The sequence below is a fragment of the Condylura cristata genome, unplaced genomic scaffold, assembly GCF_000260355.1.
Source record: "Condylura cristata isolate star-nosed mole 26May11 unplaced genomic scaffold, ConCri1.0 scaffold00024, whole genome shotgun sequence".
NCBI classification, from domain to species: domain Eukaryota; kingdom Metazoa; phylum Chordata; class Mammalia; order Eulipotyphla; family Talpidae; genus Condylura; species Condylura cristata.
This window is the reverse complement of record NW_004567125.1, coordinates 13,867,832-13,889,188: the sequence shown is the minus strand read 5'-3', so window position 1 is coordinate 13,889,188 and position 21,357 is coordinate 13,867,832. Positions and strand designations below refer to the sequence as shown.

The following is a 21,357-nucleotide window of genomic DNA, read 5'->3' as shown; positions in this document are numbered from 1 at the left end:
ATGGCACATGGAGAACTCAGGAAAGGACATGAAGTGAAAACCTGGCCAGCAGCAAAGTTGGAGGACAGCTCATGAGAGGAGGGTCTGCAGAAGAGCAGAATGTAGACTTTTCCCTTTTAAAAATTTTTAAACAGGCCCATCATGTTTCTTTCAACTTTTCCTCATTAAGTCAGCATGCCGAACTCCACAGCTGGAAGTCATAACTGAACATGGCTTTCTCAGCATGACAGCTACAGATTTTTTTCTTTAAACATCAAAACAAGGCTACCCACAAGAAGCCAAACCTGTTTCCGCCAAGTTCACTTCCCAGGTTCCTAGCACCCTTGACAGACACCTGTCAGCCTGGCCTTCTGCCAGGTTAAGGAGCTTTCAGGTTGACAGCAAGTGGGGGTGACCAGCTAGCTTCCCACAAGTGAGCCCCTGGAGCCTAGCAGCCCTGGGGAAGTGGCATCAGCATAGTCAGCATCTTGGAGAGAGGTGGTTCTACGCAGACACACACCTGGAATCTTATCGGCTACTTTTCCTCCCTTTCACAATCAACACTAGAAATGTTTTTGCATTTTCTTTTGTGCTCCTGGGAGAAGAGATAGCTCACCCGGCCAGGAGGCAATTATTTCCTCTCTCTCTAAAACAGAGCACAGGCACAGCTGCCTGGGAGCTGGAGCTTTGTGGATTCATCTCACCTGGCATCCTGGACGAGTCTTCAGAGATCTTACTGAAACACAAATTGAACAACTTTCTAGACAAATCAGCCTGCGCGCATCACTACTAGTCAGTCTTCCTATTTAAATAGCTGCTGGCGTGAGCACGCATGCTTGAGGTTGTCAGGGAGTAGGGAGGAGGTGCGGCTTATCAGGAGACCATAGCCAGCCAGCTCAGGGAGTGGAAGAACGCACTTATAAAGCATATTTACAAACATGGCCCTTTTGAATCCTTATGGCCTCACTAACAGACATTATTGATCTCAATTTATAGATGAAGAAACTGAGGCTCGGAAGATTGAAGTATCAAGAATCATGCGGCAAGGTGACAAAACTCAGACCCAAACCTTGGTCTAAGTTCTGGTTTTTTTATTATTATTATTATTCCAGTTTTTCATCTCAGAGAGAAATCCAGAACCCTCAACCATCAGTTACTTAAGTACAATTCTATCATGAACCTTAGTTTTTCCCTTTAGGAACAATCTATATGGTTTATCAGCTCAGAGCAGCTTTACTCCCTCCTAGCATGCTTTTATCTTTCTGCTTCCATTTTTCTCTAGCTGTATTGCCTCCCTCATCAATTAAAAACATCCTGAAGTCCCTGTGAATCAGCTTGAGGACCCAGGAGAGCTATGCGGCCAGCATGTAGGTGGGTTCAGGGAGCAGTCAGCCAGAAACAATGCCACCACCAGCCAAATACTGCTCATTCGTATGAGCTAGTCTCTGCACAGGATGGGATTGAGTTACTCTTGCTCCCCTAGCACCTCTGCAAGGTTGGTGGCCATGAAATAACCCAGAAGACCTGAACACCAGGGACCCTGGCTCTGTGTGACTTTGAACAGGGGCAGGATGACAGGATGCATTTCCTTTGTTGATGATAAAAAGAGAACGAAACAGATAAGGCACTAATTGGCATCACTATGGCAGACACTAGGGTTTTACCCACTGCTTTGACTCACCAGTAGGACTCAGCCCCAATTTCTGGGTACTGCAAATGGAAACATGGGAGAATCAGGTGAACCAAGAGTATATTCTTTTAGCAGTGACTGTTCACCCAGACAAGGGGGGGAAACGTCATTCCCTTTTCCATTCTCTCCCTGAGGCAAGAGAGTAAGTTCACGTTGTTTCTCTAGTACCTAAAACAGCGTTTGCACACAGCATGTGCTCAGCAAATATTAGTTGAATTAATGAGTTAATTTAGATGGCCATGAAATCCAAGATCTTCTATCTCATAACCCAAAACCCAACAAATACTCGGAAATACTTGTACACAGTACAAGTACTGTACATGTCTACAGTTCTCCATGGTCCCACACCAGTGGTAACTGCAGTGTTGCCAGGCCGAAGTCTCTCTGTATAGTCTATTGCTAAAATTTGAGGCTCATGTCAGTTTACAGATATAAAATTTGAAACAGAAAGAAAACCCAAAGAATGTACCATTAAAGATTTGGATAGAGGATGCATTTGTAAAAATGTGAAAATTACCTTTTTACCATGAAAAAAGATACTCAAGGTCACTCATACTAAAAAGATAAATGTAAATTAAAACTACATTATATTTCCCTTTTGTCTGGCAAAAACCTAAAGTTTGGGGCCCTCTCTGGTGAGCAGCAGGTTAAAGCACAGCACTAAGAAGCTAAAACTACTTCAGCATTGTTTGATCCCCGCCCCAGAGGTGACCCACATGGTACAGACATTTCCTGACCCGCCCGCTGCTCCCCTGAGCAGTGTTACTTCATCAGTCAGCCTGTTCTGCTCCCCACTCTGTCTCTGGTGAATCCTCTCACTGTCCCTGCACCTCTGGCCTGTACCCCAGTTCTGTATGGATAAATAAATCTTTAAAAAAAAAAACCTAAAATTTGACATAATTCTCTATTGGTAAGAATATGGTTAAAACAAGCACAGAATGGCAGTCCTGATGGAGGAGAAAGCAGTGGTATTTAGAAAAATGATGCATGCACTGACCTTCTGACCCAGAAATCAAGCTAGGTATTTATACTTTAGAAATCCAGATTCCAGGACACAAATCTTAAAATCCATTGTGAAAAGAGGTACGCTCCAGACACTACAGCACAATTTTAATAACAAGACTGGCGACAGTCTGAATCAACAGAGTAAGATAAACAATGTTTTCCTACACAATGAAATACTACCTATAAGCAATGAGGAGCATCTCTATATACTACAATGCAGCCATCTCTCCGGTACAGAGTTAAGTGAGAAAGGCACAGTAATGAAAAAGCCTGAAAGTTTCAAATAAACAGCAAGATGAGCAGTGTGACTGGGGCAAGAGAGCAAAGCTGAAGGCAAGAAGCAAGGCCAAAGAGGTCTGCATGTGTCTTAGTGGCTGTCGGAAGGCTCTGGACTCCAGCATGAATTAAGATGAAAAACCACTTGGTTTACGTGGCTTTATTGAAGTCAAAATTAATTTCCTATGGCTCCCTTACAAATTACCACAAGCTGGGTGACTTTAAACAGTAGAAATTCATTCTCACAGTTCTGGAAGCCAGAAGTCTGAACTAGGGCATCAGTGGGTTGATAACTTTTTGGAGGCTGAGCCATGAGAAACTTAAAATTTTGAAGAGGGTAGATAATACAGCTAAGACTGATGAATAATCAGACAGGAGAGAACAAGGACTGTGATGTCCCAGAAGCCAAGCTGTTCCAGCTGTGACTGAGAAATGTGCGGACTGGTACACTCCGATGAGGGCTGAGAACATTCAACTTAGCACTTATTAAAGTGGTGACCTTGATAAGAAGTTACAAATGCCTGATTACTGGGTCCAAAGGACAATTTGGAGGTGAGGTATTGAGGCTTCTTTTGAGAAGCTTTGCCCTGAAAGTGGGCCAATAATGTAGTAGTAGCTAGAGGGAAGCAGAATTGTTTTATGTATATTATGTATTAGTGTGTGTAGAACTAGGGTATAGGCCACAGGTGCTGGGGGTGAGAGGACTCAACAGACAGTGGGGAGCAAACAGGTCTAGCTACTGAAACACTGTGAGGGGAGCAGCGGGTCAGCTCCCTGGCCTGAGATCAAATTCAGGCTGCAGTGGCAACAGTGCTGATTAAACCTGTACACCACCAGGAAGGCCCTGTTTTGTGTATCTATTTAATAGCAGAAATAAAATCAAGTTTGTACAGTAATCTGAATGCTCAAGTAGGGAGGAAGCAGCAAGGGTGGTAGAGGAGAACTACTGACAAAAATGTTCTGAGGGGATTAGACTTGAGTGGAGGAGGGTAGTGTTGGCCTGGAGGAGTATGACCAAGTCATCCTTGTGGGTTCCTATGAGCTGGCTACTAACTGGCCATTCATAGGCAACTGTGACCTATTTGCAGAACATTACTTGACTACATGGAGAATAGCCCATATTGCTAGGCAGGCCCAGGGACGCCTAGGCTGCTGCTGATCTGACTGTATGATGATCTCCATGGTGGCTTTGGGATAACTCTGCCTGTGGTAACATTGTACTTTGCTGATGCGAATGTCTCAACACATGGTTATGATATGCCCTTCCCTGTCCCTTGTAAAACGTTGTCCCCCATTCCTATCCTACCATCCAGACCCTGTACCTCATACCATTGTTGCATGGTCAGCATTTACTAACCCTTTTAATAAATGGCATAAGAACTTCTGCTCGTCTTGCAAAGCTACTCCACAACTGCATTCCTTCATTGTGTTCCTGCCGTGAAGTGGCAACAAAGTGGGTTTGAATGGGCTGGGGGGAAGGGGACACAGAGATGGGCAGATGCTGAGTAGATATGGTGGTAGGAGTTCATAGTTCTCTTCTGAATCTTTCTCATAAAGCATGAAGCTAGCTAGGAGTTAGGATGGGGACCGAGGCATTCACATTTTAAGGAAACACGGAAGTCACATAGAAGAGTTTGGGAAAGCAAGCAGACAAAGAAATAAAGCAGCTTTAAGGGGGCCCTTAGGGTAGTGGTCAACCATTTATATAAGACTGGGCACTATGGCTCCAGTGATATTCAGAGGTGTGGGTGGTGACACAGAGTAGGCAGAGTTGAATTTTACAAGGATCTAGATAAGCAATTAAAGGAAAAGATGAACAAGGCAGTGATTATGACATTTGTGACTTTTTACACAGTTAAGCAGCACAATAAGGACACAAAAGTGGTTAAGAGACAGGAAAAGGATGGACCAACAGGTCGTCGGACCCAAGGGCAGCAGAATTCTTGACACTGGAGTGTCAGAAATGAGCTAAAACTTGCGGTAGTGAGTAGAACATGGAATACTCATATAAATGTATTGTACAGTGGGGTTGTTACTAGTAATGGTAAAAACGAGGAGATGCGAGGAGAGAGGGTAGTCAAAGTGGGACGAAGGATAAATTCACTAAGGAGAGGCAGTCAAAGAACAGAGACGTCAGCATTTGAAAAGATCCTCTCCACAGAGTGAAATCACCACAATCACAGCAGAAACAGCACTGGACCATGACACAAGCACCAAAGCACCTGGTGAAAGTCAAGGATCTAATGCTAAAAGTTAAAGGCTCCTTAAGTGCTTCTCACCCTCCTTTGTGAACAGTTATGCTAGAATAATGGTGCTTAACACCACTGTGTGCCAGCAGGAGATGGAAAATGTAGGTTACTTTTAGCTAATTTTGTATAAATCGTAGATGCCCTTTGGATGCTGCTGGCAGACTTGCCTCACAGCTCCTTAGAAGCCAACTTTATTTAAATTGCATCTCCTTGTCTGTCATCTCAAATGGAGAAATGGACTTTTTTGACTCCTCAAACTGTGAGGTGGTGGGTGAATCAATCCCCAGGTGGCAGCCAACTGGGGCTGAACTGAAGGCTTTGGACTTTTGTGGAAGCTAAGTCAGGACACAAAGTTTCAGTCAACTGTGGATAAAGACATCAAATTCACTGAGATAGTACTAGGAAATTCTCCTCCCTTTATTTCCGAAATAGAAATATTGGGTAAATCATTAACTTAGCCCTTTTCCATATTACCTACTTGAAACTGTCTTTAACTATCGTAACTTGAAACTATTTATTGCCTGAATCACCAAAAGCTGCTGTTAAAACTTGCTCTTTATCATCTTTAAATGTAGCATTTGATAATACATTTCTCTGCTTTTTCACACTATCCTCCAAAGGCAATCACTACTGATTCTGTGCTTATAATTTCCTTTGTGCTTGTTTTTTCGTATTCTCTATACATTTGTATTTAATGAACAGAAATTCTTTAATGTAGTCATATGGATCAAGTTTCTTTTAAGTAAACTCAATAACTATTCTTAAATCATTGACTTCAAAGTCAGAATATTAATGCATTTCCCCCTAGAGATTTAAAAATAGGTTTTCTTATATTTAAATCCTTAAACCAAATGAAACTGCATTTTGTTAATAAGGTGGGAAAAGGGTCCAATTTCAATTCTTCCCCTTTCTGCCTTTTCCAATTGTTCCAGACAATTTCCTGACAGTCCTATAGATCTGAATGTTACCTCTTCATATATCACATCTTTGCCCCATCACAGAAACCCACCTTACTGCAATCAGCTAACAATCACAACGTCATTGGCATTACTTTTTTGATACCAGGACCATCTTCCTGGTATCCTCATTCTCTCCCGAGAACCGCCAGATGCCTACTCAAGCCCCACACAGGTCTCCATAGGGTTCTGGTACACTGCTTATTCAGTCTGGAACCTTCGACCATGCCCCCCAAAAACTCATGGTTCAGAATAAATGTTTTAATTTTATACTTTTTTCTTAAGTCCGTCACCTTTTGATAAAGTTCAGTTTTGTTTTCGTTTTTGATTCTCTTAAACTGTTGCTTCATCCAAGGTCAGGAAGATTTTTACTTATATCTCCCTCTAAGAGTTGTATAGTTTTAATTCTTACACTTAAGTAGTCATCCATTTTGAGTTAATTTTTGTGAATGGTGTGAAGTAGAGTCAATTCTTTCTTTTGATTGTGGTTATCTGCCATGTCACAGCACTGTGTCTTGAAAACTATTGTTTCCCTTGTTAAATGGTCTTTACAGTCTTACTGAAAAATTTACCATATGAATACCAATTTTATTCCACTGATCTACGTGTCTTAATAGCACTTTTTAAAATGTGTTACCACCGCCATTAAACTATAAGTTCCTTGAGGACAAGAGCCGTATCTTTATTCATCTTTACTTAGTCCATCACTTAACAGATTCTTAAAAACATGTTCACTGAACAAATTAAGGCAATCATGTAGTTTTCAGGAAAGGGGTAGAAACCGATTTCATGAGAATGGTGAGTTCCTTTCCTTTTGAGGTTGATCTGAAATTCTGGCATCTCCTCTCCATTACAAATTATTCATTTAAATGTTTACTGAACACCTTCTCACACACATCAGAGTTTGCCACTGAGGAAAGAAGTTATTTCAGCAATTAAAAGCTGTAAAGTGTTGTCAGATAACAAAATACTACTGGATTTGGAGCAGAAATTAACTTCAACTAGGGTATCTAGTCACTTAAGTCTTCTTGAAGGTTAGGGAGCTTAACCGGAGGATCTATTGATATACACTGCTGAGGGGAGTAGTGGGCAGACAGGAGAGGTCTGCCGTGCCACGTGGGTCAGCTCCCTGGCCAGGGATGGAAGTCAGGCCACAGTGGTGATAGCATAATAGTACTGAAACTTACAACCCCTAAGCCACCTATCATGCTTATTTTTAAAACAAAAAGTTTTAAAGTTTGGATACAAGTTTTATTTAAATACACTAAAAGAAAATTCAATATGTAAACTTACATCCTATGAATTGGCACTTGTCCAAAGATCTGCACCAAAACAAAGGCAAAGGAGGTAAAGGAAGTAAAGGAGAATGTGATGTTTAAAGAACATGGCTTGGGAATCAGTCAGACCTGATTAATAGTCCCTCCACTCAGTAACAGTATGTCCCAAGTTTCTGAGCCCGTAGTGTGCCTGTCTGTAAAATAGATGTTATCTCTTTCCTCAGAATAGTTACAAGGCTTTCACATGATATGCTATTTCCATAAAAAAAAAAATTACTTATTATCCAACAAGAGAGAATATGGGTGTAAAGAAAAACCAGAGTCCCATGATGGACATTGAATCATTCTCTTTAACAGACGGACCAGGGTTTTGAGTCAGTATTACATGCCATCTCTACACTGCCCATGGCTGTCGTTCCCAGAAGAAAGGACCACTACATCTCTTTTCCTATTCCAAGGCTGCATAATATTTCAAGGAAAGGACAAGACTTAATAAGTCAGTCACAGAGGGAATACTTGGCTCCATATGACATCTGCTTAGTGTATGTAAAGAGTTTTGTGAGCAAATGTACCTGAAACTCAGTCATTATGTGGCTATATGACTTGGGAGAAATTATACAATCTTTCCCATTTTGGCTTCTCATTCTTCAAATGACTCTTTTGCTGAAATCAACATATTTGGAAGATGTTAAGTATCAAAACTTTATTTTTGTTAAAGGCCCTTTGCTTAGATATTTATGATGAAAAATAACCTATAGGTCTCAAAGATAAGGTTCTACATTTCACAATGGGAAAAAATAAACATTTTTAAAACCTTTTATAATGGATATTCAATACCTGTATTACAGTGGGGAAAAAGATTACCCAAAAATAAAATTCCCAAAAGCACAACTCTGCAAATTTCAATTTTGTTGTTATAGGACTCAAAATTTTAATGGAATCCCAATCTACACTCAGGAAGTAGAACAAGCCTTCAGGAGAAAAAAAAAAAAAGCAAAAGTTCCAGGATCTTCTCCAACCACAATTATTTTTAATCTATGAAACAGAATTTCCTTACAAATTCAGTAGTTTTTACTGTAGTGACATTTATCATTGATGTGATCTGTTTAATATGATCTTAGTCAGAAGGGAAGTTGAGCCTGTCATTTTTCCAGAAATTGAAAAAAGTACCATCATTAAGATAAGGAAGAGAAAGATTTGTACCCATCTTTTTGGGACATGTAAGGTGAGAGTGAAGTCTCACAGTTGGAGAATTTGTGGATATTGCTGGAGGAATTGGAGATGCTCTCTAGTAAGCGGGTGATCCCTCTTCCCCGGACACTGCTGTGTGGGCCAGAAATTTTTACCCCAGATGGGTAGTCACCTAGAATGTTGAAAATACAAAAAACCAAATCTTAGTTTCATTATGAAGAGATTCTTCAAATGATTCTTATCCTACCACAGACCTCTCATTAAGTCATAATTACCAATAAATACATCATAACTAGGAGAGTGCTTGGAGTAAAGGAAAGCATTCTTAAGAGTAATGCTCAACAAGAGCTCAGTAAGGCTGAACAAGAATATTTCTCTGGAAATCTTAAAGTTCTCTGGCACCACTTGAAAGTTTATGTCACTCATTTTTAAACTTTGCCATCTTCCCATAAGACAACATCACATTAAAATTATCTGGGTTTTCTTTTGAATGGCCCTGAACAAAAGTCTGAAGACTAAATTGTATTATAGTGGTGCAAAAATGTACATACACAAATTACTTAAGGTGCTAATGCCAAATAAAACAACCAGTTAAACAAGATCTTATATTCTAAAGCTGACTTAAAACATCAGTGTAAGTACTATACCCTAGGATCTTAAGTTTTTTAAAGCCCTAAAATTCTTTGAGGTGCAGTCTTATAAAATAAAGCAGCATACCAGTGGGTGTGTTTGATCTTTGGTCCTGATTAGAGCTGAAATGAGGGAATCCTGGACTCTCAACCCTTAGCTTCTGTAACAGAAAAGTACCAGTAAAAAAAATTTACTCATTATCAATTATTAGTGCTTCTACATCAAATTTCAACAATTCTGAAGAAACACACTAACATCAGTTTTTCTAATGGATGACATCAACCTTTGGAGAATATTGCTATAAAGGGAGTAGAAAGTAGTATCTGGAACACGTACACAGCTGAGAAGATTTTTATTTTGGAAGGTGAGATATGGCATATCTGCTATTAAGAATGGTTCAGGAGAGAGAAACCTGATGATCTGAGAAAGGGGAGATTACTGAAGTCCACTCCTTCAGTAGGTAAGCAAATGGGATTTGCTATATAAAATACAATGGCTGGTTTAAGACAGAACACAGGCAATCCACTAAAACAGAATACATGCTGAGTATATTATGGAATACAAGTAGAAGCAGTATAATACATAGAAAATCTATTCTGCTTTTTTTTTCCCAGAGAAGTGCATAAACAAGAAAATGGGAAGAGGTGATAAAGTCTGAGGTGAAGGGAAGGTGAAAAATAACTGTCTGACACAATGAGAGATGAATCAGACCAGAGCAACCAATGCCAGGCAACCCCCTGAAGTTGGTGGTGATAAGTATTTAATACCCAGTCAGTATGTAGTTTCCGTCTAGCCTCACTTTTTCCCATAGATTTATTTACTTATGTACCCAAGAGCTGGGGGTGTACACCAGAGATTGGGTTGGGGATGGTGGTGAGAGGACTGATGAGAGACAGTGGGGAGCAGAACAGGCAAATCTACTGAAATCCACTGCTGAGGGGAGCAGCAAGCAAGACAGAAAAATCCACTGCGCCATGTGGGTCAGCTCCTTGGCTGGGGAATCAAACAAATAACTTCATAGTGTTGAGACGTAATCCCTTGGGCCAACAAGGAGGCCCCTAGCCTCATTTAATTTCAAAAGTATAGAAATAAAGTAGCTGAATAGTCCAGTTTAATCATGATTAGCGTTTGTTAACCAATGATGATGCAGAATAGAGTTAATGCAGTTGATAGTAGAAATGACAGACCACGGAATCTAAGCTGGAAAGGAAGGCTTGGTGAAGGGTGGGGGTGAGAGAAACAGAGATACAAGGGTGCAGCACTGCACCTGTGAGCATGGTGGGTGTCCCTGGACTCAGGCAATGCCTGGCCCTCTGAGAGAGCATCAACCACCAGAGGCTCATAGAAACTGTATGTCCAAGTGGACATCAAAGTATTGTAGACACTGAGCTTCCAGAGGAAGACAGAGAGCAGAAGCTTTAAACTGAGGCAATAGAGGTGCCACCTTGGGGGTCTATTTTCTAATCATGAGGGTGGATACTTGATGTATGGTGACAGAATGACTTGAGAAACAGCAGCCAAGGAACTGAGAAGACAGGCAGAATTGCCTATCAGAAAACTAAAATCAAGAATTGTTTGACAATTCTGTTTTGCTCTCTGGCTTAGTGAATGTCTAAAAATAAAGACCACTAATTCAGGGGCTCACTGAGTCAACATAGTGGTTTATCAGGTACAGCCTAGGGAGAGGGCAGGAAGAAGTCTGGAAGCTATCAAGTTAAACAAGGACTACCACCTCCAACCAAGGCCTAAAATGAGTGAGGAAGAAAAATGTATCACCATGTGTAAAGGCAACAGGGAAGCAGTATCCTTAAGGCAACAGGGAAGCAGTATCCTTAAAGGACAGCCAAATTTTAGAATTCAGAAAGTGAACATACCTTTCCAAGAAATGACTGCAGATATCAGAGATTTTGCTAACTGAGGTTGAGAAGGTACACAGGAAAGTTTTTCACACACTGAGCAGGTTGAGAAATACGAACAACCAAGATTAATGTGAGAGACAAGGAAGAATGTATGTCTCCTGTGCTTTTTTTTTTTTTTTTCAAGATTTATTTATCTATGCATACAGAACTGGGGTATAGGTCAGAGGAGCAAGGGCAGTGAGAGGATTCACCAGAGACAGAGTGGGGAGCAGAACAAGCTGACGAACAAGTACAATGCTGAGGGGAGCACCGGGCGGGTCAGGAGAGGTCTGACGCGCCATGTGGGTCAGCTCCAGGGCGGGAACTGAGCTCATGCTGAAGTGGCTTTAGCTTCTTAGTGCGGTGCTTTAACCCAATACACCACCAAGGAGGTCCTGTCTCCTGAGCTTCTCCAGTGACTAATATAAATAAGGAAAAGGGGCAAAGTGAGATTAATTTTGGTGGCTCCAACAGACGATGATATGGCTAAGGCAGGCTCTCTCAAGCCTCAACTTTACCGCCTTTTAGGCTAAGTAACACTTCACTGTGGGAAGCTGTGCACTGTAAGCTGGGTAGCTGGATCTCTGACCTCCATTCACTGATGCTGGCAGAACCCCTTTTCCCAGATGTGACAGACGAAAATATCTTCAAATATTGTCAACTATCCCTTGGAAGACACAAAATAGGCTCTAGTTGACAATCACTGGGTTAGTAGAGAGGAAAGAGAAGGTAATAAAGAAAATATATGCAGAGCTCTGGGGCATTTTTCCATTTTTTAAACTCTCAGATTAAAATGGACTTTTTGTACACTTCTGTATGTTTTATTACATGAACAGATTCATGAAATAACCACCACAATCAAGACTATCAGCTCAACGCTTCCATCACGCTATCCCTTTCACAGCAACACCCTTCAACCCCAGCCGCCCTCAGGAGTCACTGATCTGCTCTCCATCATTGTTGCTTTGTCTTTTCAATAATGTCTTAAAAATGTAATCGTACTTATAAGACTTGGAAATTGCTTTTTTCACCCAGCATAATTAATGGCTTTGAGATTTATCCTAATTTTGCATCAAGAGTTCATGCCAGTTTAGGATTCCCTTTTCACTATTTTATTTTTAAACAGTAATATTTATTTATAATCTATTATGTTTGAAGGCAGAGTTCTTGGCATGTTCATACAATAATGGATTTAACTCTACAACTACTGGCTGCTCTAACTGTGCTTATTTTACAGACTGGATCAGCACAGACAGTAGAAGTAACTTACGCAAAGTCCAACAACCTGTGTGTAGCATAGTTAGAAATTCAATCCTTCTAACTCTAGAGCCTGAATTCTAGAGCATAACTACTATGCTCTTAGGATTGTACAAAGGCCTACTAGTAAGTAAACAACAAGAAGGGAAGAAAGGTAGAGAAATGAGACAACTGTTCATCAAATCCTGAATCAGATCTTATATATTTTTTGAAGTAAACCTTTTAAAGTATCTGCATTATCTATATTTAGATAGTTAATTTTTGGAATAAAATTTTGTATATGTTTCATATAAAGACTGCCAATTTAATTTTTTTAGAACTTTATTAAATATAGTGGGAAAGAAAAAGATTTCATGCAAGATACATCTGGTTTAAGAACTGTTTTTACATTCCATTAGGAATTAAAAATATATATATATTTAAGAGGGAAGAGACTCAAACATTGGCTTGCTCCTAAGCTCTTGTTGGCTGAACACAGTAACTAGGACATGAGAAGACACCAGTAATCAGTCCCCCCCAAAGCTAGTTCCTTACCTGATAGCGCCCTGCATCTAATACAACCATTTTGGGAGTCACACTATTGCTGGCCTCGTAATCTCGGAGAGGTACATGAGCCTCTGTGAGCTGGATTCCAAAGAGAGTAGCCAGAGAGTTACTGATGCAGTACCTTTAAAAAGGAAGAAAAAGCTCATTATCACAACCTCATCAATTCATTCTGAACTATTCACATATTTTTAAATTTCTACTAAAAAGATTACTAAGATACGCCATTCTAAACTAGGAAGAAGGAAAATACTAAAGATTTGGAGAAATGAGAATTAGAAAAATGTATTCTAGAATTGACCACTGCTAGTAACAACATTGTGATTACTAGATACTACAATTTCATTATAAAGGAGTGAGGGTAAAAATCACCAGAATTCTCAAATATTGAAGGCAGGCAGAGGAAACCACCAGAAATGAGACCAAAACTTTAAAAAACTTATCTATCCTTAGAACCAATTATCACAGTCCTATAAAGGGACCACAGACTGCCAGAAACCTGAAGCTTCAGGTGCCTTCACAGTCAAGTAAGACAGGGCTCCATATCCTCTGAGCACTTTCACAAGGAAGTGTTACCCTTAATGATAACAGGGAATTACACTTTCCTACAGGAATCCCAGAAGGAAAGTTTTCAACTTGAGCTTTTGAGGGGCCATCAAGTTGCTCTGGTATAACTATACCAGACAAGCAATAACTTACAGAATAATAAGTTAACATGAAGTAAAAATAAAGAAAAGTTCTTTAAGAAAACTGTGAAAATGGAGGTGAACAGTGATTTGTTTACTCCAATCAAAGCAATAAGCAAATGACAAAGAATACAATGCAGAATACAGCATTATGAAGACCCTTTCTCCTACTTACGCAATTTTCTTGCAAACAGCTAAAGCACAGAAGAGAATATCATTTTCTTCATGCCACTTGCACCTGTACAAAAGAAAGGACCTTTAATACCTTGAGCTAACTAAACTGTTACTGCTCAGTAATTTTTGCCTGCCATACTTCTAGCTTACCTAGATGACATCATGTAGAAAAAAGTAACACTCAACTATCAAGATTTCTAATTTTAACACACAAAAATAAGTTATTACCTCCCTGGTGCAAATTCATAATGCTATTCACTTCATACATAATCATAGCAGTTATATTTTACACCTTGAAATAAAATAAAATAAAAATGAGTGTTCTAGAGGCATATTATTACAATGGATAATGCACTCATTCAACAAACATTTATTGAGTGCATACTATTTTCCAGGCATTGTTTCAGGGATACAGTATTAGATGAAACAGAAACTGTTCACAAAAAACTTACTCTGTGGGGAAGACAAACCAAAGAAGATATACAAGCATTTTACATAGTAAGTTAATGAGTTCCTAAGGAGGGGGGATAAAGAAAGATATGAAATTTTAGGTAAGATAGCAAGGAGATGCATCACTTAGGAGAAGCATCACTGCTTGAGTGGAGACCTCAGGAGCTGACGCTGGAGATCAGTATCTCATCAGGGTTCCCTGATGAGAACCCTGGAATCCATGACTCGCCTTCCACTGAGTACACTGTCTACTGATACTCCGAACAGCACTTGCTGTGTAGTCCAAAGCTTTTCTTAACTGCGTAAGAATCTACATTTAAAAATTACAAACATGCTAAATAATGTGTAAAAAATCCACTATTTGCATTGAATATTAGCCATTTAACTGAATGAAAGACTATATAAAAATAAGATTAAGAGGTTCTTGCTCTTTTTCCAAAACGCAATTCAGAAATTGATTCATAAAATTCTAACATGAAAACTTAGGTTAAATTAACCCACATTTTTATCTAGTTTTGCTAGTTGCCCAAAATGTACCAACTAGATATACACATTTTTCATTGTAGACTGGATCAAATTTGAAATTAAAGCAAGTGAAAAGGTAACAATGTATTTCAGGAAAACAACAAAGATGACTATCCTAGAAAAAGTTAACCCCAGGGAAAAACACCTCTAAACTTACAAATCAGCTGTTTAAAATGAAATTTCTTTAAGTGTTTTTACACCTATTTTTTAAATCTTCCTCCAAATAATTTCAACAAATTCCTTAAACATTTAAGTATATTTTCTAGCGAAGAAATACTTATTCTGAAAATCTGTCAAATACCAGAACTATTTTTTAAGCTATTAACAGTCCATGGCCTCAACTCTGACTCCAAATGAATGCCTCTCAAGTGTGTTTCATTTATGAAATTGTACTCTCTGAAGTTGTATCAGACCAGAGAAATCTTATTTTCTAAGTTTGCAAAGTACTCCCCAAATTCTAATACCACCTCACTTAAATGACATGGAATGCAAAGACCTTTACACTCCCCTTTCCCTCTCAATCTTGAGAGGTCTCAAGTCTTCTCCTTTCCTCCTCTGTCAGGGGCAAGATTTCTTCTTTTCTGTGATAACCTTGCCTTACCTGCCTTAAGAGCCATGGTCACCTTACAGCTACACAAACCTTCTGCTCTCATCAAATTCACTCACTGTTTTTTCTTAAACTCTATGTTCTGTCCTCTGAATTCAGGCCATTTTCTTCCATTGGAAAGATCCTCCCTTCAGACCTTTAAATAGTCAAGCAAAATCAGACTATAGGAGAGGGGAAGAAAGTGCCTGGCAGGCAGTCTTGAGAGTGAGGTTTCTGAGCATTAAGGCTAAAAAGGAGAGAGAGAGAGGAGGAGGAAAGAAAGGAAAAGACAAAGAAAGACAAAAGGAAAACATATGCTCAGGAAAAAAGAAAAGAGACCTAAACTGCACCCTACCACCTTGACACTAGTCAAAGAAACCATGCTTTGCTCACTGACAGAAGAGGGAGCACTTGAACTAAGAAATATAACCTGATCTCAAGGGAAAGGCTTTCAGCTTTTCTCCATCGAGGATAATATTGGCTGTGGGTCTGTCATACATGGCTTTTATCATGTTGAGGTATGCTCCTTCTATTCCGAAGATTTTGAGGGCCTTAAATGTAAATAGGTGTTGAATTTTGTCAAATGCCTTCTCTGCATCTATTGATATGATTTGTAGTTTTTACTTTTTTGCCAGTTGATGTGATGTATTACATTAATTCATTGTCTGATGTTGAACCATCCTTGTGTTCCTGGGATAAAGTTCACTTGGTTATGGTGTATTATTCTTTTAGTGCATTGTTGGATTCTGTTGGCTAAGATTTTGTTGAGGATTATTGCATCAGTGTTCATTAGGGAGATTGTTCTGAAGTTTTCTTTTTTTGTGTGTTCTTTGTTAGGTTTTGATCAGCAACCAAAAAAAAAATAAATAAACATGCCTTTTGCAGCAACATGGATGGAACTGGAAAAGATCATGCTTAGTGAAATAAGCCAGACAGAAAAGGAAAAATACCGGATGGTTTCTCTCATAGCAGGAATATAATGGAACAGGCAAGAAAATAATGGTAATGATAAACAGCTATATACCAGAGACATTTTGTGGGGGTGGAGTGGGGAAAAGGATCAAAAACAGAGTGGGGGGGGAGGGAAATGCACTGGACTATGGTGATGGAACAGGGTGATTTGGTGATAGGAAGCCCAAGGGGATTGCAACTGAGATGGAAAAATACACAAAATGATGTAAAAATAAGCTATTATAAAATTAAAAAACTATTTTCCCTTATAATGATATTAAAAGCTATTATTTTCATGAAAAAAATATATAAATCTCCCCAAACCACCACACAAGAGAAAGCAAAGGAACAATGCATCTTCATCTACAGAAAATTAAGCAAAAAATTGAAACACCAATAAACTTTTAATGTACAAAGTAGAAATATTATAAACAACACTCTCATAACAATGCAAGACAATGGAATTCACCAACAAAAACAAGCGCCACAAAAACTTTATGCCTAAGAGCTATATATCAACTTCTAGGTTAAAGAAAGTCAAACTTCAGATTAAAAAAAATAATAATGAAATACTGTATGTATCAATCAATGGAAATCAATGTTTAGAAGAAAAGTCACTCTACTAAATGCAAGAATAAATCAATTAAACTTCTGGTGCCCAAAAACTAAAAGAACTACAAAATATCAAGAAAGTTAAATAAAAATAGAACTTAATGAGAATGGTATAAAGAGCAGATGTAATAAATTAAAGTCTGTCATTTTGAAAAAAAGATAAAACAACATACTAGCTTTAGAGGGAAAAGAAGTATGAAGAAACAAGATTATGAGCTAATCACTGAAACAGAAAAAAATTTAAGAACTATAAAAGATTAGTGACTTTGCAGAATTTTTAAAACAATAATCGAAAACTTATGTAAAATGTGTAGTTTCCTAAGGGAAGCAGACATTACACCAAAGTGATCCCATTAGTGTTAGAAAGTCTAACCAAATCAATTTCCACAGAAGAAACAAAGATACCAAGGCTCTGCCCCCGCCAAAAAAAATTCAACAGTGTCAGATATATACAACCTGTATACAAATATTTTCAATAGACTTGAAGGATATAATAAGTAGAGCTGAATAGAAAAATGTCTCTTGTCTTTGGAGAGAACATTACAGATTCCTGTTCTCCCCAAGTTAATTTATAAATTTAATACAGTCCAATAAGTTTTGTTTTAACAGAGCTATACTTAAGTGTATTTTTGAATATATCTTCTTTTGAAACATGCTCATGAATTATACAACCCAAAGATAACACAATCAACAAGAATGAGTAAAAACAAAAACAGAATACAAACTAATGGATTTTGTATTTCAAGTGAGTAAGTTTAATAATTTAGCTGCATGAATGGGGGTGGAGCGCCAACACAAGTAACCTTCTAACAGTATTTTGACTATATACCCTCAGGCTAAAAACAGCTGAAAACAAAATTTGAACTATTAATGTCTTTTTTAAAAGTGGTTCTTACTTAATTCCAAAATTACTTTCAATGTATTCTAGCAAAAACAATGAACACCAGAGAAATGCAGAAACAATAAGCAGAAAACTGGAAAAGCCTTATAGTGCTGGATTGGAATTCTAGATTCAGTACAAACCCAAGTGCAACAGAACCCTAGATCCTATCCTCTTAAATACTCTCCTCAGTGTAAAGGAATCAGGGCTTCTTGAAGAAATGGCTAATCATAAATTTCAGCAAAGAAAGTACAAGATAAGCCTGGAATATCCTGTGCTAGAGGCAAGAAGCCTACAAAGAAACAAAAGACAAAGTCCTTTGTTCTGAAGGGATGTCCAGTGGCCATAAAAGGAACACCTGAGCATAAAAATAAGTTGATAAGAGATTATAATTCATTGAATAAAATAGGAATTAATGAGTCCTTGGAAAATAAATGAAAAGTTAGTGGGATGGGTGAAAAGGAAAATCTCTTTCTCATAGTCAACTGTCAACGAATAAATGTAGAACAACGATTAGATTAGAAATCACTACTTCACAAATTCAGTAAATTGGAAAAAAAAATTACTCAGGCAAAATATCAGTAGATTAAGTTTGAAGAATAGAATATCTATGTAATCTCAAAGTCTCTTCCCACAAAACATTAATTATAAGGTGCAAAACATAACTTAAAAATGGAGAAAACTGGCAGATACTATAATAGTTCAAACTGACACCATCTGTCTTCAGAAATAAAACTACTGAGAAGACATGGCACTTTTGTAGCATTCCTGCCATATAAAAATATAAAACCCCAATGTAATAACAAAGAAACCAGGTAAATCAAACACAAACATTACAGAAAATAACTGGCCTGTATTCTTCAAAAACCAAGGGAGACTGAGGAATTGTTCTAGGTTAAAGGATTCTAAAGGGACTAAAATCAGTAGTTTTTTTTTGTTTTCTGGCTGTTAAGAAACATCATTTAGAACAACTAACAAAATCCTTTAGGTGGAAAACAGATTTTATCAATGGTAATATCCTGATTTTGCTAATTTTATTGTGGTGATACATCGGTTCTTGTTCTTAGGAACTATACTAATATTCAGGGTACAAAGACCTTAGGTCAGCAACTTACTCTCAAATTGCCCAGAAAAAGGAACAATGTATATATATTTGGTGAGGAATTTGTTTAAAAAAAAAAAACCTGATTACAATGTTAACAATTAGAGAATATCAAAAAATGATATATAGGACATTGTTGTACTACTGCAACTTTTCTGAAATTATTAAAAAAAATCTTGTCATTTCATGTATGTATTTTTTAATGTAAGTACAAAGATTCTATAAAACATCAAGAATGCTATATAAAGCATCTCTAGTACACATGAAATACTCTTTCATCAATTCAGAAATTCCAAGTAATAAAGTGCTGTGTCAGATTTTTTTGGTAATTTTTTTGTGTGGCGATAAATTAACAATGTATCTTATAATCAACTCATCTTACATTCAAGGAAATACAATGAGATTTTCAAGGTTCCACAAAAACATACTTCATAAAAATGAAAACTCTCACCCTACCCTTATTTTCTGGATCAGAAAAGTCAAAATCACTCTGCACAAAACACTATTCATACCTTGTGTTGCTAGAATAATCCCACATGGCCACATCTAGGAGGCTCCGAACCCAGGTTTTCGAGGGTTCTTTGAGAAATTTTTGCTGGTAGATCCCCACTACAAGATCCTCTACAGTGAGAAGTTCTAGATCTTGCCTGATGTCTTCCATTAGTAAAACAGAAAAAGAAATACAACTAATGAATTTAGGTGCACAGAACACAACATGAAATGAAACCAATGCTGGTACCATAATGCACTTGGGGCAGCATCCCAGGGGCCTTCTTACCGGATGCTTTCGCCATATGCTTCAAACACCAATTCACTCTGGCTCTATCATCAGACTGAAGAAAGGAAAGAAAACTGTACTTGTATTTTCTCCTACTTTTAATTAATGCTGTTTCTTTCACACTGAGTGGGTAGGGAAGATGGGGGTGATGGGAAGGGAGAGACTGAAGAATTTGCAACAATTAAATGAGAACTATTAAAAAGAAACAACACATTAGGAAAGTAATATTGCTATTAATAACCAATTATATTAATTGGTTATTTTAAATCTTTAAACCAAAATTTAAAAATAGGTAAATGAATAAAAAGATTAATCTCTTCATTGTTATACAAACAAGTATTAAGGTTAAAACCCAATTCTCTGACTCCCAGTCTGTAAGATTTAAACAAAATAAAGAATATAATCTCTGTAATGTGTTCAAAAAGATGATCTTACTACTAACTAAAAAGATGACTGGGACAAAGAGTCTGAATAAAAGGTAATCTTAATTGGATAGATTTACAGACTAGGTTATCCATTTCATGTTAAAAAACACTAAGGGTATTTCAAGTAGAGAATTCAAAAAACACGAGAACTAAAGAAGTTTTTGCAGTTCAATTACAGTGAAATATAAAAGAAAATGCATTACACCTAACACTGGGAACAACTTGGAATGAACATGTTTTAACACACAACTAATCGTTGGTTTCCTTTTGAGGATTATTTGATATCTAAGTGGATATCTCAAAAGAAATTCTTCGCTGAAATTACCTTGCAGTAGATAGGTGGCCAATTCCCTGGGTATGGGTGAATAAATCGATAAAGCTTTTTTAACACAGTTGCTTGGTCATGCCCAGATTCAAAGTTTGAAATAGGAATCTTGTGGCTGGAATCACCTGAAGGAAATGAAAGAAGGTAGGAGTTGAGCATCTAAGACAATATTATGAAGCCAGGTGGGAAAGAAAAGGTACTGGGAGGTAAAAGGTTCATAAGTAAAGCTACCTAAGAAAGGAAATTCAAGAAAAATCATTAACCAGCAAAATGGACAGAAGCAGAGCTTCTCTGGTTGAAGAGAGAATCAAAAGGCCCAAGACCACCACACATACACACACATGCACACACACCCTGAATCACTCCTTTAAAGGAACGAACACACACACACACCCTGAATCACTCCTTTAAAGGAACACACACACACACACACACACCCTGAATCACTCCTTTAAAGGAACACACACACACACACACACCCTGAATCACTCCTTTAAAGGAACACACACACACACACACACACACACACACACCCTGAATCACTCCTTTAAAGGAACACAAACACACACACACCCTGAATCACTCCTTTAAAGGAACGAACACACACGAACGAACACACACACACACACACACACACACACACCCTGAATCACTCCTTTAAAGAACATACTGGGGAGGGATTAATGGACTTCATATGAAAATCTTGTCCAACATTGAAATTCCTTGATTTTAACATACTAAATCATAATGCCATGCTTCACTTGATTTTATTTACACACACTTCATAAAAGGTGAGGTACAGGAGCACTTGCAGTATCTCCATGCATATTCCTTAGCTACCCACCTAAGCTGATCACATCTACAGGTGAACTTGCTTCAGTCTGTTACTGTAGAAACATGAGCTTTTCCAAG

General features: G+C 38.1%; 1 protein-coding gene across 2 annotated transcripts in view; it reads right to left on the bottom strand.

Moving 5' to 3' along the window:
• Positions 1-8,243: 8,243 nt before the first annotated feature.
• Positions 8,244-21,357, bottom strand: part of MAEL (maelstrom spermatogenic transposon silencer) — a 23,879-nt gene continuing 10,765 nt past the window's right edge. For both annotated transcript variants that reach the window (XM_004688441.2, XM_004688442.2), the window contains 7 exons: positions 20,446-20,570; positions 19,696-19,750; positions 19,430-19,571; positions 13,813-13,875; positions 12,943-13,075; positions 9,341-9,413; positions 8,244-8,795 (listed from right to left, as the gene is read on the bottom strand). In XM_004688441.2, the coding sequence (XP_004688498.1) occupies positions 8,608-8,795; positions 9,341-9,413; positions 12,943-13,075; positions 13,813-13,875; positions 19,430-19,571; positions 19,696-19,750; positions 20,446-20,570 (779 nt within the window). In that variant the 3' untranslated portion in view covers positions 8,244-8,607. The remainder of the gene's footprint in view (positions 8,796-9,340; positions 9,414-12,942; positions 13,076-13,812; positions 13,876-19,429; positions 19,572-19,695; positions 19,751-20,445; positions 20,571-21,357) is intronic.